Raw genomic sequence first — 25681 nt, 5'->3', positions numbered from 1 at the left:
CAAGCAATGTTCTTTGCTGTTAGATAACAAAGTGTGAAGCTGGATGAACACAGCAGGCCAAGCAGCATCTCAGGAACTTGAGATGCTGCTTGACCTGCTGTGTTCATCCAGCTTCACACTTTGTTATCTTGGATTCTCTAGCATCTGCAGTCCCCATTTACTCTTCCTTTCTGTTAAGCTTCCTGAGTTATTACATAGTGGGCATATTGTAGTTGGACTTCTGAGGGCATTTCGTAAAGGTTGTTGAGAAAAATAAAAGTTCATGTTGGATAGAATGATAGCACAGAATGAAGATTGGTTGGCGAACAGAAAATAGAGTGTAGGCATAAATGATAATTTTCTGGTTGGCAATATGTAATAAGTGGCGTGCCATAGTGCTATAGTGTCAACTTTTAATGATTATGTAAATGACCGGGGTGAAGGGACCAAAGATATCATTGCCAAATTTGCAGATAACACAAAGACAGATAGGAATCTAGGGTATAAAGGGGATACAAGGAGGCTACAGAGGCTATGAATAGGTGAGGTGAGTAGGTAAAGGTCTGGCAAATGGAGTGTACTTCAGGAAAATGTAATATTGTCCATTTTATTCAGAAGTATAAAAATAAATATGTTATGTAAATGGTGGGAGCAGAGATCTGAGATGCAGAGTCACATAGGCTTCCAAGTGCGTGTATAATAAAGATTTGTGTGTAAATGTAGCAAGTAATTAAGAGGACTTGTAGAATTATTATTTGTTGCGAGGGATATTGAATACAAAACTAAGGAGGTTATATACCCGCATTGTACATTAGAGAGACCACATCTGGAATAGTGTGTAGTATTGGTCTCCTTACTTAGGAAGGATGTAAATGCATTGGAATCTGTTTACCAGAGAAAGTTGAACAGATTAGTACTTGAAATGGGGAGGTTGTACATTGAAGAAAGGCTGGATGGGCTGGGCTTGTATGTGCTGAAGTTTAGAAATGGAGGGGGTCACTTGATTGAAACAAGGGGCCTCGTCAAGGTGGGTGTGAGAAATTGTTTCCTGATACTAGAGAATGTAGAATTATTGGTCACTGTTTAAAGACAAGGGGCGCTCTTTTCAGATGGAGATAAGGAGAATGTGCCTGCTTTCCTTGAGCTTATTGAACTGCCTGCTATAACGTCTTTAGTAATATCTTATAACATCAGAAGGGCCTTCCTTGTAATGTGGGGAGAGTAGGATGTTTGAATATTTTAGAGACATAAGTAGACATACTTTGATAAGCAAGGCGATATGAAAAGTTATTGTATCGTAGATTGCTCAGGTTGGCGGGAATGTGAAGTAGTCAGACTGGCTATGATTTTATGGAATTGCAGAGCATAATGAAGAAGCCACTGGCCGACCTTGTCCCTACGGTTCCGAATTCAGTAGTTTTGAATACAAATGTAAATCAATTTAAATGTTTCAGCAATGTTATTGTGAGATCAGAGGCAGGATTTTTGGATGATGGATTTCCCACAAGACTTCCTGAAGACTGGACAGGGAACATATCCCTACCCATTCCAGCTGCACCACAGCCACTGAACTGTCCACAGAGTGTCTACTGACCGAGGGTGTGACCTCTACCCCATATGGAGGAAAGCCCCACTACTGAGAGCTGCCAGTCAGTCCAACTGGCCAGCAACTCAGTGACTCCAAGTTTGATTGGTGGCCACCGCTGGGATGTTAGGCTGCCCCGAAGAGGCAGTTGTCATGAATATTGACTCAGTTATGTCCAGAGTAGCGACGGGACCTGTCTTGCAGGGCGCAATGAAAGTGATGAGTGGACTGGGTTTGAAAAGAGTTGAAGGAGAGTTGGGGATGACCTGGAGGAGAACCTGCTTCCAGTGGGCACAGGCGACCCCACAGAAGGTCAACACTCCCACCCACACCTAACCTGGCATTGACCTGTCCCGGTAGTGGGTAAGATAGCAGTGGGCTGATATTAACTATTTACTTCAGAGTCTCAGTAGTTGGAAAGTTGGACAAGTAACCCAACCCTTCCGGCAGCGCCATGTGAAATGGGAGACCGTTTACAGCAGGTGAGCCACAAGCTACATTTCATCTTGACACCCCCTCACCCACCCACAAGCTCCAAACCTGTGGGTGGGGGACTTATGAAATGTGTATGAAGAGCTGGTGAGGTATATAACCAGGTTCTATCACCCTGTCAGGTTCGGTGATGAGCAGGCTTATGCATATTCACATTTCTATGTAAATTCTTAGACAGTCATTATCTAGTTTATGTGACAGACTTATTCATTTATCCATAGCCAATTGCAATTAAAACCAACTGTTTTCAGTATGTTCAAACTATTTATATGTAGGAGATCAGGAACTATAGAGGCTGTATTCATCTATTTAAACTCTGTTGTTGGAGCTAAACGAATGTTTCAATAAGTGAAAGCTTTGGTGATCGATCAATCAATATTTGAACAGGAATTACTTCCAGGAAAAATAAAATTTAACAATTTTAACTTTATAGCAGATAATGACGTTTGGGGTGGTGGGAATGGTTCAGTTTTGCAAATTCCTTTTGGAATGGAGGGATAAATTTCTTTAGGGTTTTGCCCACTCTCTGACTATGATGGATTGTCATCGACCATTTACCATATAAATCCAGTGTGAACGCTTAAATCAGATTTCTGCCAAGTTTATTGTGGTAGAAGGAAGAGCAAGTGAGTTGACTGTCAGTAATATTCTGACTGTAACACATTGTCTTTCTGGACTTCCTTTACTCAGTGCCCTTTATTCTCAGCCTAAGGTAAACTCCATGCAATGAACTGTGGTAATGTCACTTCTGTCTTTTATCTCCTCAGAAGGACGTCCCAGATGAAATGAAGGAACTGTCAGAGATGTGGGATGACAGCAGTGATGGTCAATCAGACTCGCAGAGCACAGACAGCCATGAGAAAAGGGAAAGAAAGAGAAGTAGGTGAAATTTGAAAGCCAACTCAGGGTTTGAAAATCTAACCATGGCAGCTAAAATTATTAGCGTCTTCACTGAGATTTTAAGGGACTCATCGATGGTGGGATTTAATGCCTTCCCTTGTGGCAGGGCTCCATTTACCAAAGTGGAGTGGTGGCATGTGGAGATCCTATCTCTTTCCAATTACGTCTGTGGTAGGAAAAGCCAATGTAAGAGCTTTAAATCCTCCGGAGAGGGGTAAGGTTGGTGAGTGCAGGGTGTGGGATCAGGGTAAAGAGGACTGCAGCTTCCCTTGTTGTTGATCCACCCTCCCCACGATCATTCTGCTGAGATCATTAACCCGCAGGATCCAATGGCAGTACCAGGCTGTGGGGTGGGAGTCAGCTGGCACCTTTATGGTGTTGTATTCATTCAGTAGTGCTTTTCCATAGCTCTTAGTAGATGATGTCTCTGTCCCCAGAAGCCTTGGTGCAAGTAAGACCCACAGCTGCCCATGGAGATGGAGTAGGGCTTCATGTGGCACACCTTCCTTTCCAGCGAGTGGCCAAGACCCCATCAACCACTAAATGCCCCTCCTGGTTTCCATCTGTCACGTCTGGCCATCGAAAATAAGGTTCATGTTGATTGTCTCCATTATCGCAGCGAGAGATACTCCCATGTTTCTGTTAGTAACTTCTGTTCCTATATAGGATGTAGGAACGTGGTGTCCTGTCAGTTTCAGACAAAGCTAAATTCATCCAGATGGAAGATTTAAGCACGTTCTCTGTTTGAAGTTCAAAAGGCAAATAATTTCAAACAGTTCTGTCTGTTTCCCTAAAACTAAGAGAAATTTAATAGATTGAGGGCCTTTGGAGTTAAACATGATGTTCGATACATTCCAGACTTTGGTAACATCCTCTTTTCCAATCTTAATCATTCCTGTTTGATCTCTCCATTGGCAGCAGGAAGATTGGGATGGATTTAAGAGGAACTCTGTACTACTTGGCATCCTCCCCACTCACAGACTGTTCAAACCTCATGATCAATTCTATTTTTAGTATTATGTCGTGTACTTTGACACAAACATATTTCAGAGGAAGAAACAGCAGTTGAATCTAAAGTGTGCCTTTATTGCATGTCATGAATTTTTATTGGTAACCGGGAGCTTGCAATTTCAGGTTAGAATTTTATAAAATGTCAGGGAACTGCATTTAGTACAACTATAAGTAGTTTCTGTTACTTTTTCCTGCTAACTGCAAAAAATTTTGAAAACTAAAATCAAAATGAGAGAATAGTTACATATTATGAATAAATAAATTATTCTTTCTTAACAAGGCTAACCATTAGTGCTAAATATTAGATTGATTAAGTATACTGAATGGTGACATCATATCTCGAGCCATTTCCCAGAGGAAGTAATTTAGATTTTGTCATTCTTTTTGTTAAAAGTACCATTTCTGAGTTTTGTGCAATTTCAGTTGAAATGGTGATGCAAAGGATTTATTTAAAAACAGCTTTCTACTTGAAGTGACTTGCGATTAGTTGTCTCAGTGGAATCAGTTCATTCACTGCATGAAGTCTGTGTGCATAGACTAAATTCACAATGTTAGTTGGAATAGGACCACTTTGCTCCATCTACCAACATTGTTATAATTTTAGGCTATGCCGCTTTACTGTGTTACCTAGAAAAAATTGCAGTTGAGAGAAATTAATTGAAGGAGATGATTGATTGTATTGTGGTGACAGTATGATGTAAGAAAAATGTGTACAATTCACTCTGATCTTGTCCACAAAGGAGTGGTGGCAATATTTGAATAATTGATAGTTGTGAAAATCTACTTTTAATAACTTCATCTTCCTGTCATGCAAGCTGGGTCTTGTTTGCACTAACTACTCATGTGTTTATGGTATTTCCTGTTACTATCATGGCAGAACATTCTGTAACAAGAGTAATTGAACTGAGTAACCCAACAATATTGTTCTCTGTATGGGTTCGATGTATTCTGCTCATGTCTGTTTCCTTGGAGTATGTTTTTCAAGTATGTAAAATGATATCAGGACTCTAATCAAACAGGAAAGTGAGACATGTGTGGCCTCAAAGCATTTCAAACCACTTCATAAGCAGAGAAGTATTTTTGAAATGTGGTCACTATTGTAATTTAAGAACAACAACAACTTGTAGTTATCATGGTACATCAAATGCCCTGAGCCAAGTCACATGGCGTTATCACAAGGTACAAACAGATGAGGAGCAGGAAAGCTGAGCTTTCGGGTCAGCACCCTTTTTCAGGGTCTGAAACGTCAACTATCCTGCTCCTCTGATGCTGCCTGGCGTGCTGTTTTCCTCCAGTTCCATGCTGTGTTCCTCCAGCTTCGCACTGTGTTGACTTTGACTCCAGCATCTACAGTTCTTGCTATCTCAAAGCAAGTGAGGTAGATTTTAAGCATTTCTTCAAATAGGAAAGAAGCAGATCAGTATGGAAAAGTATTTCAGAGCTCAGAGCATCAGTAGCTAAAAGTACCGATGCCATGGTAGAGTGTTTAAAATCTAGCAGTGTGAAAGGCCAAGGTTGAGGGGTGTATATATTTCAGAGGGTTGTCAGACTGCAAGTGGTTATTAGAGATGAAAAGGAGCAAGACAATGGACAGATATGAAAACAAAGATATGAATTCTAAATGCAAATATTGCTCAGTCAGGAGAAAATCTCAGATATGTGTCTGTTAATTTTCACAAAGTAAGATCCCAGTAAGGAATGAGGATATTCTCTGGTTAGGTGATGCTAATTGAAGGACAGACGTTGCCTAATCAGGAGAACTCCCTTGTTCTCCTCCAAAAGGTGTCATGGGATCTTTACATCCATTCAAGAGGGCAGAGAGGCCTTGGTTTAATTTGTTGACTTTCGGTAGTACTACAATGAGGTACCAGCTTGAATTTTGTGGCCCGGCCCCCAGGTTGAGAAATAAGAACTCACTGGGTTTTCACTCGGATGTTAGAACCAAATGATAAATCACTGCTGACACCTAACGTTACTCAATAAAGTTAACCATCAGGTTGCTGTGCAACTATTGAGAGATCTCAGGCTGGAATTTAAAAGCAAGGTCAGCATTTTGCTGCTATGCTGAATGATAGGTCCTGACCACAAGCGTCAATGGTAACCTGTTTTTAACTGCAAATTACCTAATTATGTTAGAATCATTGAATCCCTACAGTGCAGAAACAGGCCATTTGATCCATCAAATCCACACTGACCCTCCAAAGACCCAGATCCACTCCCCTACCCTGTAATCCTGCCTTCCCCATGGCTAACCCACCTAGCCTGCACATCCCTGCACACTGTGGGCAGTTTAGCATAGCCAAACCACCTAACCTGCACGTCTTTGGACTGTGGGAGGAAACCGGAGCACTTGGACGAAACCCACACAGACCCGTGGGATCTCATCACAGCCCTCATTGGTTCTTTGAAAAACCAAAACCACTCCAGAGGCACTGGAGGAAGGACAGCCTTTAATTCGTGCTGGACCCTGATCCTGGGACTCTTCCAAAGTCCAACCCATCAGCATTGACTCAAACAGTGGCAGTTTAGAACTTCTTGTGCATCCCATGAAATAAATCAACTTGCTCTCCAATAGCATACCTTGCAATATTTTAATATTTTTGATTCATTCTACTTTCTGGCATCTAAAGAATGACTGAAAGCCTCCTTTCTGCCCCACCACCCAGAAAATGAATGTTTACTGTGCGTACAAAATTTTACCAAAAACCCTTTACAATTGCTAGTGTTGAAAGCTATTTGGCTCAGGTACCACAGCTGCTGCTTGAAGATGTCCCAGCTGCGTTTCTGCCCTCTCATGTGTTATCTGTTTTGGCCATTTGAGTGCTCAACCAGTCATCTGAGTTGTGCAGTCAATTATCAGAAAGTTAGTGAATTGACTTCCTATGGTGCTTAGTGGTCAAAGTATAAGGCAGTTGTGGTAGAGCACGCAATTGTAATCTGTATAATATGAGTGACAACATCTGAACAAGTTTAAGTTCTTTGCAGTACATAGTTCCTCATGTAATAAAACATAACTTTATGTTCTGCATATATCCTAATCTTCAGTCTCTTGAAACTACAAGTTATATTGTGTAATATTATTTTGAAACTAGGAATATTTTACATTTTTGAGTTGGAACTTTTTCAAGCTGTGTTGCTACTGGATTGAAGCATGGAGCCTGGACTGCATAGCTAAGCAGGCTGTGTTTGCAAAATATATTGTGAAATAAAGTAAGCCGAAAGGGAGGAACTTCAAAATGAAGTATGTCAGGGAAGTTAATTGTTTGAACTACAAACAAACCTCATATTCTCCTCGTCGTTTGGATCTGACACTATCTGAAGCGGTGATCAGCTCATTTTAGCAAATATCTTTCTGAAAACTTCTACTACATAATGTCTGAATTTAGCATCAAAGTATTAATGAGGTTAATGATACTTGCAGTGATTGGAATGATGTCAGCCAGAGGGACCTCAGAATATGAGTTCCCTGATTGGGGCTGTTAATCTGTTTCAATCAGGGAGCTCTGACTGACAGATATAAACAGGAGGGGCAGAGGTTTGAAAACAAAGTTGCTGGCAAAGCTCAGCAGGTCTGACAGCATCTGTGAAAGAGAAAACAAAGTTAATGTTTTGGGTCCAGTGACCCTTCCTCAGAACACACCAGAACATCCGCTCTGGTCCCGCCTCGGTATAATTATCTGATTATGCCTATCAGAAATCTTTACCAGGAGCTAGATACAGATTTCCTTGTGGCCATCCCTATGATGACTCCTTACCCAGCAAATGGAGTTGGGATTATCACAATGTCAAAAATCACAAGCCCACTGTGCGATTATCCAGGAAGGAATGGGAAGGAAACCTGAAATAACAGTTATTTTGGGTCACCAGACCCAAAACATTAACTCTGTTTTCCTCTTCACAAGTGCTGCCAGACCTGCTGAGATTTTCCAGCAACTTTGTTTTTGTTCTTGATTTACAACGTCAGCAGTTCTTTCGGTTTTTATTGGGTCAGAGGTTCAGTTCACTCAGAACTGGCTTTGAGGAAACTGGGCCAGTGTCAGGACCTCTCCACATGTAAATGAAGGGTGAATTGGTGACAGGATACTGGCCTCTGTTATTTCAATACTTGCTAATGTTTACAAGTATGTGACAAATTCAGGTAAGGAGCAATTCCATGGTTTAGCTGAAATATTCAGGACTTGTTCTCCACATTGTGCTGCTTTGCCAATAACTTTACTAAGGCCGGGTTTCATTTTATTTTGGTCCCTATTGAAATGCATGTCTGGGATGAAGTTGCTGTATTTGTGTGGTAGATGTAAACTATAGTAACTGGAGAGTGAGGTCTTGTCATTATAAGCATTAGTACCTTCTAAACAATATGATGACCGTTAACTAATGTAAATCACCCTCTTTAACACGAGCAATTATCAACTGCAAAAATGGAGCCTCATTCATTCTTTGTTGTTGGAAATTTTACAGATGTAAAACTTAAATGCCTTAATATTTATAATAAATTATTTATTTCCTTTTCCTTAATTTAATCTTTTCTTTGGTCTATTTATTCCTTTATTTCAATCGGATTGACAGTGAAACCACCGACTCTAATTTGCATTTCTTTCTCAGACCCTGAGCAAACTACTTATGTTAAAACAGAGACCTGCAAATGCTGGAATTCTCAAAGAAGAACACACAGTTATTGGAAAAGCTCAGCAGGTCTGGCAGCATTTGTGGAGAGAAATCAGAGTTGAAGCTTTAGGCCAAGTGACCCTCCTTCCACACCTGCTGAGTTTCTCCAGCAGTTACAGTTAAATTAACCTTCTCTAGATGTCCTATTACCCTTGCAGTACCACTATTAATGGAAAAAATCTTAGTCTAAAATCTGTTCAAATAATCTAACAATGACAGCTACCATTCAGGTGTCTGCTGTAGCAAAATCGGATCCATTATCTTCATCACTGTGATAGGTGAGCACTTGGAGACTGAAATATAAAGCACTGGCTTTGACAAATTATTGTTTAGGCATCAAATAATCATTAGTTCAGATGAGTGACTTTTAGATACACATTTATATTGAAACATGAAAAATTGGTGCTTTTACGTTATACCGTCAATGTAAATGAGATAAAAGGTATCTTCTCATTAATAAATTTTCTAAGTGTTTGTGCTGTTGATTCAATTTTTCCATAACTCGTGATCTTATAACTAAGCACGTGTTCAAATGTTACTCTAAAGGTTACATTTTCACTGAGTCCAACTGCCCATTATATGGGACAGCAATAGGTTATGCTGAATTCAGCTGGGGCAATATTTTCAATTGATTTTACTCACAGGCTGTAAGGAATGGATACTGTGTTGTTCTAACCATGATTTTGTTTGGTCTTTTCTAAAATGTGTGCCCAATACCTATTGCTTCATTACTTGTTTTAAACCATAGAAGTTTATTTCTTCTGGTTGATTTCAGTTCTCCTTCCCATTCCTTTCTGGATAATTGTACAGCTTCCTATCTCTCCAGTGAGCTTTGATTTTTGACATTGTGATAATCACAACTCCATTTGCTGGAGAAGTAGTCATCATGGGAATGGCCATAAGGAAATCTGTGTCTCGCTCCTGGTGAAGATTTCTGGTGGGCATAATTAGACAATTAGACTGAGGTGGGGCCACAGCTGATATCCTGGTGCATTACTGTTTCAACTCACACACCTTAGTGTGTTGTTAGTACATACATGATCAAAGTTTAGGAGTGTATAAACAATTCCTCACTTTATCCATCGCTGTCATGTCCAAAATATAATTTGAACAATTTTCAGGGTATTTGTATCATTTTGTTTAAAACACAAGAACTAAAGTGTAGAATTTGTCATGTGTGAGAAATGAGCAAATGATGTCGCGGGATGGTCTGCAGTCAATCTGCAACTCTGATAGCATGAGTGAATTCATGGGGCTCATTTGTTACATGTTCTAGTCTCCATTAATATAGAAATGTGAGGTATTATCCTTTTTCAAATATTTCCTTTGGCACATAGTGGAGGATTCTACAGTAACTTCCACAGCTGCCAACAAGGATATGTTTTTGAAACTGTTCTTGATAAACATCTTTGGAAGGAGTTGGAAGTGAAGATCAGTACAACAGACAAATTCCACTTCTCAAAACCCCCTCCAAAAAAGTGACTGAATTGAGCAGTTCCAAACAATTTGATTGGCCTTATCTGGGGTTGGTGGGGTGGTGGGAAAGTATGCTTTACCATCAATGGGCGGTCAGCAGATGGATAAACAAATCACAATAGCTTGGTCCAGATCAATTTCTGCCAATATTTCTTGCTCCAAGTGGAGCTGAGACAGTTTAGTTCTCTGAAAATGGATGCATTTGTTACAAAAGAATAATTAATATCTGTGAGAACGTCATATGAGGTTTAAAAAAATCTATATACAAAAAATCTAAATACAAATTAAAAAGTGTATACATATCCTCTGTGTGGATGAATGGAAAGTAAATTAGTCTAATTATATCTAACCAGAAAGTATCAACATCATTCCTTGGTCAGGGGTTTTGCTGATTTGGAAAAGTTCTGTGCTTCAGCCGAGAATCACAGCTTCTTCCCCACTGTTATCAGGCTTATGAACAGACCTCTCAAATAAAGTGGAACTTTATTGTATCTTCTCTGTTGTTAAAGTCAGAAGTCTCATGACACCAGGTAATAGTCCGACAGGTTTACTTGAAATCACAAGCTTTCAGAGTGCTGCTCCTTCGTCACGCCACAGTGAAGTCACTTCACTGACCATGAAGTAGTGCTCCGAAAGCATGTGATTTCAAATAAAGCTGTGGGACTATAAACTAGTGTCATGTGATTTCTAACTTTGTCCATCCCAGTCCAACACCAACACCTTCACGTCATGGCTTCTCGTTTCTCTGCAGCTGTGAAACTATATTCCACATTCTGTTCTATTACTCTGAAATAATTGTGTAAGGAATGATTTACATTTCGCACGCAAAACAATATTTTTCACTGTATCTCAGTTTATGTGACAATAATAAATCATGTTAAAAATATGATGCTGGAACACCAATTCTGGAAGATTAATGCTCAAACCAAACTCTCACCCTACTTTCCTACAGTGAGGAAAGGGGCAGCAGGAATTTTATATATCTGCAAATCACAGGGGCAGTGGCACGTTTCAAAGTGCAGCTGTCTTGACTCTGAAGCAGTTTCTGCCATCTGTGTATCTGAAAAATATTCCTGGATTTTAGGCATTTGAGCAAAATGTCTAAGCCTTCTCAAATTATTTGGTGAGGCCCAGGTTTCTTTTTTGTAAGGATTAGGTGTTCCTTTGGGATTATTAACTGTGACTGTCATATGTAAATGGTGGATAAACCTTAAAGATCTGTTAAACTGTCAATTAATTTGAAAAGAGAAAGTCTTTCTGTGAATCAGTTGAAAGAAACATGTTTGCAATTTCAGTCAATGTTTGTTGACTTAGCCTGAGGGTTGTCATTATAAAGTGCTGCTAGACTGTTCCCACCATCTTTCAATATCACATGGGGATTGTGGGGGAGAGCAACGTGGGAGGGTGCGGGTGCAGTAAATTCAGTTTGACTGACAGCTCCAATTGGTTATAAACTGGTTAATTATCTTTGATATGCAGCTTTGATTGCAAATGTTTGTTTTATAAGGATTAAGCCCTTGAAATAAATGTTTATTTTTAGAAGAGTTTTTTTCAATTTCAGTCATGGGATGAGGGCCAACTTTGCAAACCTAACACAACAGTGAAAACTCTGCCCTGTAGCCCAGAGATACGGCAATCTGTCGGAGGTTGCTGACGTTTTAAGTAGAACTGGGCCAAAAGGGTTTTTTTTTCTGTGCTGTAGATCTCTATGACTCTGTAACTGAATGTTTTACACCTTGACGGAAGAAACAATGGATAGTGTGAAAATATTTTGCCTATAGATTAGAGGTGAATTCAAGCAGTTATCATAAGACCATAAGATCTACATTTTGTTTAATGATTTTGCCTTACTTAATCAATAATATAATTTGACTGTTTTCTTGATTTTAAGAAAAGCATTCTTATAAAACTAAAACTCAGAGAACATTGTTAATTTATATTTTGCTGTAAATTTAAATACAGAGCTTTCTACTGCTTAAAAAAAGTTAAATGAAAAGAAGAACTACTGCTTAAGATCTTGAAAGTTCAGTGCTTTGGCACCAGTCGTGTAACGTGGTTTTATCTGTGATGCTAATCAGCCGGTGTATCCATTATTAAAGTGTCTGACGTGTGGTACAATTTATGGCAAAATGTTATCTAATTTAAAATGTTGGGAGCATTTTCTTGGGAATTGTTGCTAACATTATAGGGAAAATGACGGGGAAAATGTCTTTGGTTTTCTTTGAACTTAGCTTCAAACGTGAAGGAGTTGTGCAATTAACTGTGATGCTATGCCATGTGGTTGCCATGCATTGGAAGCTGCTCTCCTACCAAGTGTGGGACAGTATTTCACTTCCCAGTTACTTCTCAGCCTTTACTTCACAGTATTTTCACAAGAGTAACTGACAGTAACTTGCAATAACATACATTTAAGCTGCGTCTCTATTAAAATAAAATGTCCAATGTGTTTCACATCAGGAAGAATGTACGACGCAGCAGTAGAGTTAAGACAGGTATCAAGTACACCTTCAGAAAGTATTTGAGGAGACTTTTCAAAACTGGGAAGGTGGTAGCCTGAAACAAAGATTGCAGAAAGGAGATCTAGATGGGGTCATGGATGATTGAATATTTGGTGAATATTTGACCACTTGATGAAAATTACTGGCAGGTAGAATGCAGGAGGTGTCAGATTGGGTGGATTGCAGTTCAGAGATGCTGCCTGACCTGCTGAGTACTTTGAGCATTTTCTATTTTTGGTTCAGATTTCCAGCACACACAATCCACCTATCACTCTTTCCTGAAGGATCCAGAAATGTGCTAGGGCCATACGGCTCGAAGAGGTCACCAAGGTCCTCAAGCATGTCCTGTTTTGATATTGTCTAAAATGCTCATATTTGTAAAACCACCTGCAGAGTTTTAAAAAATATTGTGAAAAGTTTGAAATCTGTCTGTCATGGCCAGGGAGAAATGGTGTCCTGTCACTTTAAGAAAGTGACTTCCTGTTAGTGTCTGGCTTACTTGTTCTGAGTTATAGCCTGTGGTTGGCTGAAGGTGATTGTAACTGTTCAGTGTGGTTACTGGGGCACCAAGACATTACCAGTAACAACATAGGACTGGCGTGTGGTTCATGCTGTGTATGCACGAAGATGTTTCTACTTTAACAAGCTAAGCCATTTTCCGTAGTTGTATTTTATCATTTTATATGCATGGATACATTGTCAGAGATATACAGAAGTGGATAGAAACTGTGAGATAATAAAATGTGAGTCTGGATGAACACAGCAGGCCAAGCAGCATCAGATCTCTGATGAAGGGTCTAGGCCCGAAACGTCAGCTTTTGTGCTCCTGAGATGCTGCTTGGCCTGCTGTGTTCATCCAGCCTCATGTTTTATTATCTTGGAATTCTCCAGCATCTGCAGTTCCCATTATCTTGGATAGAAACTGTCATTAGATCAGAGCTTAATAAAGGTTAAGAAAAAGCAATTGCACATTTGCACTTATTTTCTGGTTGTTTTCACTATTGTACTAGTTCGGACATCTTGACTTTGGCAGGAAGTATGTTCAATAAAGAAAACAATAATGCTAGAAATACAGCAAAGCCAGGTCCATTTAAGAGAACAGTTAGCTCTGTTTCTGCAACATGTCAAGCAGTGATACCAAGAACAAGCGAGCATTGTTTCAGTCATAGGGTCATACAGCATAGAATAGACCCTTTTGGTACACTGAGTCTGCACCAACCTAGCCACAATAGTCCCACTCTCCAGCAGTTGGCTTATAACTGTATGTTGTGATGTTTCATGTACTCAATCATATATTTTACAGATTGAGATTTCCAGCTCTAACATCCCAAGCAGTGCTGATTCCCACCATGCTCTGGGTGAAAAATGTCTTCCTTCAATCCCTTCTGAAACCTCCTGCCTTTCACCTTAAAATGATGCCCCCTTGCCATTGACCCTACAATGAATGGAAACAGCTGCTTCTCATCCACCTTGTCCATGGCCCTCATAATCATCTGTACTCTCTGAAGGCCCCACTCAGCCTCTCTGCTTCAAATAGTTTATGCAGCCTCTGACCATCACTGAAATGCTCCAACCAGGGCAACATTCTGGTGAATCTCCTTTTGCACTCCCTCCACTGCAATCACAGCCTTATAGTGGGAACCAGAACTGCACACAGTACTCCAAATATGGCCTGACCAAAATTTTGTACAGCTGCACCATGACTTCCCTGCTTTAACAATTTACACCATGACTCATAAAGGTAAGTATCCTGTATGGTTTCTTAACTACCATCTTGACCTGTCTATGACAACCACCACAAGATCCCTCTGATCCTCTGAGTTTCCCTGTGTCCTGCCATTCGTTCAGTATTCCCTTGCCTTGTTACACTTTCTAAAGTGCATGACCTCCCATTTATTCGGGTTAAATTTCATCAGCCACTGTCTGACTGACCTTCCCATATCTCTCTTTAATCTAATATTTTCTTCCTCGTTGTCAACCACTTGACCAATCTTACCATTCTGCACTGCGTTTTCTTCTATATTGTTTATATATCTCACAAGCAGTGAGGGACCCAGCACTGATCACTGCACACTGGGCCCCATTCACATAAACAGCCTCCTACCACTCAACAATTTCAGATCCAATTTATCAAGTTACCCTGAATCCCGTTTTTTGACCTTCGTGATCAGTCTCCTATGTGGAAAGGCTTTGCTGAAATCCATGTAAACTACATAACTGCCCTATCCTCATTTGTACACCTGGTCCCCTCCTGGAACAAGTATATCAAATTTATTAGGTGTGACCTCCCTCTGACAAAGTTATACTGACAGTCTGATCAAGCTTTGCTGCTACAAATGGACATTACTTCTCTCCCTCAGAATTTTCTCCCTTCCACTGATTTTGAGATTCTCTAGTCTGCAGTTGCCTGGTTTATCTTTAACACCCTCCTTGAAAAGTGAAACCATATTAATTGTCCATTCTGAGGAAGGGTTATCGGACCCGAAACATTACCTCTGACTTTTTCTTCACCGATACTACCAGACCTGCTGAGCTTTTCCAACAACTTCTGTTTTTGTTAGTTTCCCTCCAGTCTTTTGATACCTCTCCAAGATCACAGAGGAATTTAAAATTTGGGTCTGACTCATGTAATTTCCTCCATCACCTCCCACACATGCCTGGGATGAAAATCATCTGGATCTGGATACTTTCCATTTTTAAAATCTCCAATATCTCCTTACACCCAGTGTCAAACTGCTTGAGAACCTCACTGTCCCTCTTCTGGAACTCTGTACCTACAGTTTCCTTTTCCCAAGTGGAGACAGATGGGAAGTACTGATTTAACACCCTATTAATGCCCTCAGACTCCATTCTCAGATCGCCCTCTTGGTCCCTAATAGGTGTTACACTTTCCCTGGTTATTCTCTTCCCCTTAATATACTGACAGAATATCTTGGGATTCTCCATAATTTTACCCACTAGTGTTTTCTTAGTTCTCTCTTTGTTGACTTTATTGTTTCCCAATAGAGTTGGGTTCCCCACTGCACTTGCCTCCATTGGGCTTCTGTTGTTCCCTTTGTATTTGCTCGAGGCTTGCCTTTACCTTTTTATCCCGTTCTGAATATTCATGGAAACCCATGGCTGTCTGGGCTGAGTACTGCTACATTTCATCTTGGAGGGAACATGTTGAGCCTGTACTTTCATGAATACCATTTTGAACAACTCTCACTGTTCTGCTGCAGATATACCCAGAAGTAGCTGTTTACTTTGGCCAGGCCCTGCCTTATTTTAATAAAATCTGCCAATCCAATCCCCCAATCCAATTCCTTCTTTTTTTTCAGGCCGTCATTTTCCTTTCCCAGATGAAAGTTAAAATGTACCGTGTTGTGGTTACTGGCGCTAAAATGCTCCGCCACTGTTACCTTGAATATCTGCCCAGCTTCATTTCCCCAGAATTAGACCCAGACCCAGTGGCCTATATTGAGATAAAAAGCTGCCTCGATACTTGTGAAGAAATGTGCCCCCTCTAACCCAGCATTCAGTCTATGTGGGGCTCCAAGGTCCCTGTGTGGCAGTAGCTTCTGGAACAAGAGCTCAGTACCATGGCTGGTGCGCTGACACTGATAACCGTGTGCAGAACGTTGCAGGTGGAAATCTTTACGCTATTGCTATATCACAATTAATGCTGTTGAAGTTGAAATTCCTTAATATAATCATCCTATTATTGTATTTCCACACCACAATCAATTATCTATCTATGTGCTCCCCTACTGCCTGCTGATTGTTTGAGGGTCAATAATACGCTCCCGGTGATGTGAATGTCTGGTTTTTGTTGCTGAGCAGTACCCACAAAGCCTCATTTAATGATCCTTCCAAGATATTGTCCCTCCTTACTGCAGCATCTGACTTCATAATTAATAAGTCAACACTGCTTTCTGTTTCTCACCCTGCCTTGTCCTGTCTGAAGATCCTATATTCCAGAATATTTAGTTGCCAGTCCTGCCCCTCGCTCAACCACGTCTGTGATGGTAACAGCATCACAATTCCACGTGTCATTCCACGCCTTTAACTCATCTGTTTAACCCTGGTACTCCTAACATTAAAGTAAGGGTCACCCATCCTGATCTGTCTCCCTTGAAACTGAATATGGTCAAACTACCTCTACCCTGGTTCTTTGACTGTAGTATGCTGTGCCCATTTTGTGTGCCTTTATCATTACCAAAGGTACCACTGTATAATTTTTGTAAGCATTTCCCTGGTATTTCAGTTTTCAGTAGAAAAAGTTGATTATTGGACTTTCACTGTATTAATGATGAAATATGTGCACAATTTTGAATTTAGAATCTGTTCCATATTGGCTGTAATCTATTTTGTTCAGAGTCAAGGATTCGCTGTCAACCATGACCATCATTAAGCCTGGAGCTTTCAGCAAGATCTATGGGCCATTACTTCTAGTTTTTTTTAAAATTGGAAACTGTGCATCCTTTTAAATTCAACTATGAAAGTTGGAATTGTGTTAAGAATGAGGAACAAGCTAAATAAACTGAAATTGCCCTTTCTGGGCCCAGGTCAAAAATACTTGACACCTGGTTATAGTCCAACAGGTTTATTTGAAAACACAAACTTTTGGATAAATCTGTTGGATTGTAACCTGGTGTCATGTGACTTCTCACCCAGTCCAACATCAGCACCTCCACATCGTTTCTGGACCCAGGCATTGGTGTATTTCCTACCAGCGTGTTACAAGTCACATTAAATTGTGCTCACTCTGTTGCTTACTTTTTGAATCCATCTGATGGATAAATTCTTTGCTATTAACTGGAAAATTGATGAGTAAGCCAGAACACTGACATCAAGGGAAGTTATGATACTATTTGCAACAATGGGGATGGTTTAACAAAGCCATAATTTCCCTTTTACTGCTGTTTTCCACAGCCAGCCAGTTGAGTTTGTTATGTTAGTGCAGTGTGAATGGTTAAACATTCACACATATCTGAAAATCTCATTATAATGGTAAACACTTGACCGACATACACAGTGTAAGAAGTGTAACAACTGTTCATCAAATTGTGCAGACTGGAAACACAAGCAGATGATTTTTAGTATGTTTGGCAAGCATGATCTTCAGCATAAAAACCGAAAGAACTGCGAATGCTGTAAATCAGAAACAAAAATCGAAATTTCTGGAAAAACTCAGCAGGCCTGGCATATCTATGGAGAGAAATCAGACTTCGCTGTTCTGAGGAAGGGTCGCTCAACCTGAAACGTTAAGTGATTTCTCTCCACAGATGCTGCCAGACCTGCTGAGCTTTTCCAGCTATTTCTATTGAACTTCAGCATTCTGAGCTTCTTTGGCACTGTGCATTTTGAGTCAAGACAATATGTAATAGAGATTAGTATTCCGGTATAAATTAGTCTTCATTTTAAAGTCAGACCTTCCATCTTTATGGCAAAGTTTCAAGTTTATACTGATGTTTATTGGTCTGCCAGGTAGTTTTTGGTCATTATGGCATCGTTTGGTTGACATTATGGGGTGAACTGCAATTCATTTTGTTTCTGTTCCCTTTTTGCTGGCCATAAATAGAAGCCTATGTTTGGAATTGTCCAACTGCTGGACAATGACAAGATCTGGGTGTCCAGCGAACAGTTTGGCCGGAGCCGCAGTGACTTAGAGAGAGAGGGTGTTTGAGTGGATTGTGTCTAAACAGCAAATAGCAGGAGACAATGGAGCTGCTTGTTCAAGGAAGAATCATCATGTCAGCTCTGCTGTACGATTACAGATTGCCAACACTTCTTAAGGTGCACAGTTACATTTTACAGATGCTGTGAGTGCAACGGATTGTTAGTCTTTTTGCCAATATCCAGTGAATGTGAAGTTGTTCTAGAAATAGCACTTGATAAGCTGAGGCTTAATTATCTCCTGCTATTTGCTGTTTAGCTACAATCCACTCAAACAATAAATGATTTTTGATGCAGAAGATCCAGAGTAACAGTAATCTAACACGTATCACATTGTTAAAAGGGTGCCTGGGCTGGCGTTGACTGTATTTGCTGTATCCCTGTTTATGATTATGCAAGGTATCATCGTATAACTTTTGTAAGTGTATCACTGGTATTTCAGCTGATTATTGGAGTTTAGCTGTGTTAAAAGTGAGAATTTCCTACAATTCTGGATTTAAAATCTGTTTCATATTGGCTGTAATGTCTTTTGCTCAAAGTCAAAAATTAACATTTGGAGGTTAACATATATAGTGTACAATTACAGCAACATCATTTGTTTGGTGCATTGTGAACCTTTAGTCCTGCCATTATTTTGACAGCAGATATTGAGCCACTTCATTCCAATATAGACTTATTGCAATGTAATACCACACTGCCACTATGGAGGCTCTTCAATACCATGGCTGGCCAAAAGGTGTAATTAAAAACTGACATTTACAGGGACAGCTCAAGTAGCTGTTTAGACATAAACAAAATTCCTCTTCTTTTCCACCTATCCCATCTGGGAGAGAGATCAAGTTGCTGTGACAACATGTATATTTCCATGCATTTTGTGGTCAGGTGCAGTAAATTCTGATGGTGGGGCCTTCAGTTTCCTTTCCATCACAACACTGTACAGGAATGTCTGATTCTTAGCACCTGCTGATATTCAATCTGTTTGGCCTCATTAGTGAAGATTTCAACCTGGAGTATCGGACTTCCTCCGTTTGGATGTTTATAATGGAAAGGTTTGATGCCAAGAAGTTACGAACAAAATTAGATTTTGTCGACATGATGTGTCCACAGATGTATGGGTCTGCTAGTTGTTGACCATGTCAGTGCTCAGCGATATTCTTTCTAGGTGAGTGCAGAGCAGGCTTTTTACTAGAAACCGACGCCTATGAGTATAAAGGTTTTTCAAATGCAAGACACAAGAAGTAAATACAATGCAGCGAATGTTAGTTCCTCCCCTGTCCATCACATCTAGTTCCTCATTCACTTGTCTGATTGTTTGTCAAGACTTGGCCAGTTAATATTGACAATTGACTGTCGAGAGCACAAAATTATATAAACTATCAGCAAAAGGGAAATAATTTTAAATGGCACACTTCCCATTTGGGTTGACAGTTTGTTGCATTTCAGATCAAGTAATTTGGTTACAACAACAGCTCTGTGGTTTGTAGATTTCAAGGTGCAAATGTTAATCCAAATTATGCATATTGTGCCTGTAAGGTATTAAACCATTAGCCTCAGTGATATTGAGAAGAAACAGAGGACACCAGTTATCTGCATTGGTTTGTCACCTCTGACTTAGATGTGCAGACAGTGGCTCTGACAACAAACACGGAATTGGATCAAGTCATTATATCCATCAAAGTCAAATAAGAGATTCTAAATTCAGGTGACTCATCAGTTCTATGTGAAGGTGTGGAGGGGAGTTTAGAGTTCAATTCACTTTAAAGCAAGGTCACTTTAGAGATTTGAGGATCAGTTGATATGAATAGAAAGGCCCAAATTAAAAGTTACTGTTTACTTCTAGAGCAATTGGCTCTATTGCATATTAAACCTTTTATTTTGCAAAATGGCAAAGTGATTGTTTTATCTTGCCTTGTAGCATTTTCAACATGACATCATTTATTTCATTTTCTTGCTACAGGAAGCTTACTGATAAAAATCAACACCCGCTTCCTTATATGTACAGAAATAAAGTTACAGAAAGCGGAAATGTGACATTTTTTTCAAAGAAGCACTTTTATTTCGCTGACATAAACTGCATTATTGTGTTATTCAACCAATGAGCTTAGGAGGTGGAAACGACAAAAAAAGCACAGCAGCAGCTTCAACTGTTCAGAGGTTAAGTCAGAAAAAGAAAATGTTACATAAAAACTTTTATTCTGATCAATACAAAGGTAAGCAGCACTGTTATTCAGTTGGAAACTTGTGTATTTTAGAAAATCTAGTGGCTGTTAAAGTGACTAATATTTTCAACATGCAGAATCCCATTTGTCGTGGTTGATATGTGGGAGGAACCCAAACTCGAATTTTCTTCAGTCACTCTGTAACCTTCTTTCAGATATGCAAATAAATCTGGCGTTTCTGTGCAGTGTTGCATTCTTTCTTCACTAAAGCTGATTCAAAGCTGAAATTGTCTTCCATCATTCCTGAGGCCTGATTTTGAAATTCACTGGCCATATACTGTAACACTGAATTTACAGCAGACCTAGCGTGACCAATCATTGCAGATGTAATACTGCAGCTTAAAAATGCCTTAAAATAGGACAGAGTGAACATGACGGGGAGAAATTGCTCAATTTTTCAGTTTGTGGTAAATAGCTCTGCACCTCTCGTGTCTACTATTGCAATGTGATTGGTCTTACAGATAGACAGGTCTTCAGAAATCAGATCTACTCCGACCGTGGACGCAGCTGCAATAGTTTGTCTGTTGAGTTGTTGACTGCAGCTACCATAATTTAATTCCTTGATACGAGTAGCAACCGCGAAATGAAAGAAACCTGACACCTTCAGAATTACACTTCCCTTTTACTGACCAGAAAGAGAAATGCAGTAACTATGTAAACATTTGTGAATGTTGATTTCTGAAATGGTTTAAAAAGGCAGCTGGGGAACAACAGGCAGACAAAATGGTATCACAGTTATGGGTGCAGCTCAGTTATGTTTAACATTCCACTAATTTTAACACAATTTCATTTGATTGCACCCACAACACATAATTACTGGGACTGAAACCTGCAGGGTCCACACATAATCTCTGTCTTCTTGCCAGGACCCACCACTTTCCAGGAGTAACTGTACTGGTTATTTCAACTGGCTTATTTTGATTAAGTAACGAGTTAGAGGATTTTTATATTATTGTGTGAAGTTGAACTCTGATGAAACCAGGTATATCTTTATAATACCTGCAGTTTGTTTTAAGCAGTTGTTGAGTTCTGTCAATAGTCTATTGGCTAGTTACACAGTTGGGTGCAATTTGGTCACAAATTTTATTTGCAATCTGTGCTGAACGAGCAAATTCAGCCAGGGGAGCATCTAGAACACTGCTGTTGACATCAATATGTCAAGGAAATGCAGATAATCTGCTTCATAATGTTTCACAGTGGCTTCTATTGGGGAATGTGTACACATGATTGTCAATAGCAACAAGCCTGCATGCTGACTTTTCTGGTGAAGGGTCTAGGCCCGAAACATCAGCTTTTGTGCTCCTGAGATGCTGCTGGCCTGCTGTGTTCATCCAGCTTCACACTTTGTTACCTCAGATTCTGCAGGATCTGCAGTTCCTACTATCTCTGAAACCTGCATGCCATGTGTCTTTAGTGATATGACAATTTTGTCAATACTTAAAGAACTGAGTGAGATAGTACAGGTCCTCCCATCAGCCTGATATAACTTATTCATGAGTCAGCACCTCCAGGAAAGGGGAGTCATTCATAGAGTGACTCCCAGTTGTTACTAGTCTTCTGCAGTTGGCCACATCACAATATATGTGCATAAATAATTGGATGGGGTGATGGAACTGATGTGTACATGCAGTCTGTTTTATCAAATTGAGAAAGTAAATAACACAATTTGGTAATGATGTATCATTTAAAGACACATTCTTTCAAGTGAGCTGCCTTCAACACTGCTGTGTGCCAATTTCCAATGCTTCCTTTCACAAAGCGAGCAATATGTGATAGCCTTGTTGATGCAGTGTATAAATGTACAGTGTGGTTAATACTGAACTACAGAACAGGAAGCATCCAGATTCATTATCATCAGTTTGCTATTTGAGTTGTGTTGACAATGAGAATACTGATTTTGAACTCAGTATCCCATGATTCAAGAAGGGAAAATTGCTCAGGATTCTTCCCAATGAACGTGGGCTTCCTCCGGGTGCTCCGATTTCCTCCCACAGTCCAAAGATGTGCAGGCCAGGTGGATCGGCCATGCTAAATTGCCCGTAGTGTTCAGGGGTGTGAGAGTTATAGGGGGATGGGTCTGGGTGGGATGCTTCAAGGGGCGGTGTGGGCTTGTTGGGCCGAAGGGCCTGTTTCCACACTATAGGAAATCGAATCTAATCTAACTCCACTTAACTTGGGTGTATACTGTTGGGGCTGCACTCAGCTCACTGACATTGATACATCCATGTGATAACTGGGAATCTCTCTAAGGGATAAGAGGGCTATCAATGTGATAATAATGTTTAAATTATTGCATAAAAGGGAACTGAAGATACAATTTGGAGAAAGAATTAATATATTTCATAAAACAGCCCACAAAAACAAAAGCAACCGTGTGAGAATGTTTTATGTTACTCGGAATAGCCGATTTAAATTGAAATTTCCCAGGGTTGTCTAAACTTTATCATCTTCCATTTTAACAATGTAAGGTGGTACTAATCCATGTGAAGTAAAAGTTAATGACCACCTTAAAGAAATACCCATCTTGGGAAGCGATACTTGAAGTAAACATAGTTTCTTCACTGTTGGATTTCCACTGCTAGGACTATGGGACGGCCTTCACCAGATGGACAACTGGATAATTGGATTAAAATGGTTAGGTGTTTATTTCTGAGCAGCACAGATTCAATGGGCCAAATGGCCTTTTACAATGCTGTGGACCTCTATGACTTGATGACCGACTTCCAGGAATTCAGGAAGATGGACTCACCGCGGAAATAACTCCACAAGGTATCCAGTCACCAAGTCACCTTTTACCTGGTGCCTTATACATGACTCTCACCCAGCTAGCTCAGAGCTGGCTCCTGCGGTGAACAGAATCCCTGACACCCCTGTTTATATCTTTTTGTTTCTTTTCTGCACAGGGCTGGTGTCTCATTACCAAGTCACCCTTCATTCACACGTGCACAGTACACTGGCTGTAACCGGCCAGCTCGGAGTCAGTCCCTGAGGTCAGGAGTTGCTGAATCCCCTGTGTATGTTTTTTGTTGTTAATTTGTTTTTCTTTTACTTGTACACAATACACTGGCTGTAACCAGCCTGCTCAGACTAAAGTTATCGCTTGATTCCCCGTTACCACATTGGCATTCCTGTTTATTATGTCAGCCAGGGCTCCCTGACTGGGGCTATTAACCTGGTCCAATCACGGAATTCACATTCTAAGAGGTTCACCTGGCTGACATCATTACAAACACGACATCCCTCCCTGTGTAGGTCCTGGGATGTAGGCCATCCTTCCTCCTATAGCTTCTCTGCTTCAGATACCCACAGCCCACCTCTTGTGCCCAGAGCATTGCGGCTGAACCTCATCTTCAGGTGATAACAGTGCCAAGGCTGCGACATCTCCCGTGTCCATCTCGACCTCCGCAGTTTGTTCGATGCCAGGTGGAGAGGGAGAACTCATGGATTTTGACAGCTTTGATTGATGTTCTGAGGGGCTGGGTATGTGTTGCTCCTGCTCCATTTGCAGGTTTGCAGTTTTCAGGTGGACAATGGATAGTGTGGAGCTGTCCTTCTGTGCTGAATGCCATTCACCTTCAGGAAATACTCAGATTCCATGCTTGTAAATGATGGCTCATTATCATTGACCAACATTTCCGGGAGTCTGTGTATTGCAAAGGATGCCCTCAACTTTTCAATCTTCGTCCCCATGTTTGATGAATGAACTCTCTGCATGTGCAACCACTTTGAATGGGCATCCACAATGACTAAGAATATAGTCCCCATGAAAGGAATTACATTGTTGACATGTAACAGAGTCCAGGGCTTACCCAGCCGTTCCCATGAATTCCAATCCTGGCCACCAGGGATTCCTCCTTGCCAACATTTTCAGTTTGGAAACCCCTGAATGACCCAGGTGGAGCTCAGCCAGTATCTGGGAGTGACCTTTTCTCAGGACAATTACTTCTGCTCCCCACAGTAATATGCCAACCTCTACTGTGATCTGGTCTCTCCGAGTCAAGAAATGTTTCAGTTCTGGTTGTGATGACCCTTTTGTTTCACCCATCACCACCAGCTGTTTTAGTTTTGCCAGGACAGGATTTCTTTGTGTCTCCAGTCTGTCATCAATGGTGATGTAAAGGAAGTCCAGTAAGTTTAAAACCAGAACGGGCTCTTCAAATGGTTTATTCAGCAGTGGGAGGCAGCTTAATGCATCTGCATTTGCTACTTGTTCTCCTGGATATTGTTCCAACCTGTAACTGTACACACGCAGAATGACAGCCCACCGCTGAATGTGACCTGAGGCCATGGGCAGCATGGCCCTGGCCTCTTTACGTAGCCCTAGCGGGGTTTTGTGATCTGTTACTATTGCAATGTCCACATTGGTGAAACTTTCTCACACCAAAAGTAGCTGCCAAACCTTCTGTTTCTACTCCGTCTACGCACTCTGCATCAGCCCAAGTTCGGGCAATATACACTATCGGTGTTCCTCTCCTTTGGGTCACCAGTGAGCTAACACTACCCCAATACTGTATGGAGAGGCGTCACATGCCAGCAGCAGATCTTGTTTGGGATTACAGTGAGCCAACACCACAGATGCTGCTAGCTGTTTCTTCACTTCCCTAAAGGCTACCTCATGGCTACGAGACTATTTCCAATGCTGACCCTTTTTCAATAGCAGGTGTAAGAGTGCCAGGATGGAGACCAGATTACATATGAATTTTCTGTAGGAATTCATTAACCCAAGGAAAGCCCAAAGCTCCGATACAGCGGTGGGAGTGGGGTGGGGCTGAAGGGGGGCCTCTTTGATTGCCCTCACTTTGTCTTCCAACAGGTGTCACCCAGTCGTGTTGACACTGTAACCCAAGTAGGTCACTTGGGGGGCCTGGCACACACATTTTTCCTTCCTGAGGTATACACACGCCTGGGAGAAATGTTTAAGCACTTTGTCCAAATTCTCTAAATGCTGTTTACTGGTCTTTCCGGGTATTAGCACATCATGAAGGACCAATGCAGACCTGGAGTAGCCCTTGTAAAATATTCTCCATTGTCCACTGGAAAATGACACAGGCTGATGATACCCCAAATGGCAGTTTCTTATGTTAGTACACACCCTCATGGGTGTTAATTGGAGTGTACATCTGGGAATCCTCATCTAACACAATTGCAGGTACACATAGCTCATACCTCGCTACACAAATGGCAGCACGCCCCACGGC

At 40.7% G+C, this 25681-nt stretch overlaps 1 protein-coding gene across 12 annotated transcripts in view; it reads left to right on the top strand.

Moving 5' to 3' along the window:
* LOC125452495 (putative Polycomb group protein ASXL2) overlaps positions 1 to 25681 on the top strand; it is a 277746-nt gene that overhangs the window by 179254 nt on the left and 72811 nt on the right. For 7 of the 12 annotated variants that reach the window (XM_048531001.2, XM_048530997.2, XM_048530998.2 and 4 more), the window contains one exon: positions 2824 to 2935. The exons of 3 other annotated variants lie outside the window; for them this stretch is intronic. In XM_048531001.2, coding sequence (XP_048386958.1) covers positions 2824 to 2935 — 112 coding nt within the window. Of the gene's footprint in view, positions 1 to 2823; positions 2936 to 4071; positions 4091 to 20370; positions 20475 to 25681 lie in introns of those variants that run through there. 2 more of the 12 variants (XM_048531007.2, XM_048531002.1) reach the window with 2 other exon arrangements.

The sequence above is a fragment of the Stegostoma tigrinum genome, chromosome 4 (genome assembly GCF_030684315.1).
Source record: "Stegostoma tigrinum isolate sSteTig4 chromosome 4, sSteTig4.hap1, whole genome shotgun sequence".
Classification (NCBI taxonomy): Eukaryota; Metazoa; Chordata; class Chondrichthyes; order Orectolobiformes; family Stegostomatidae; genus Stegostoma; species Stegostoma tigrinum.
Note: the sequence above shows the minus strand (reverse complement) of the source record. Positions and strands in the feature narration are given on the sequence as shown.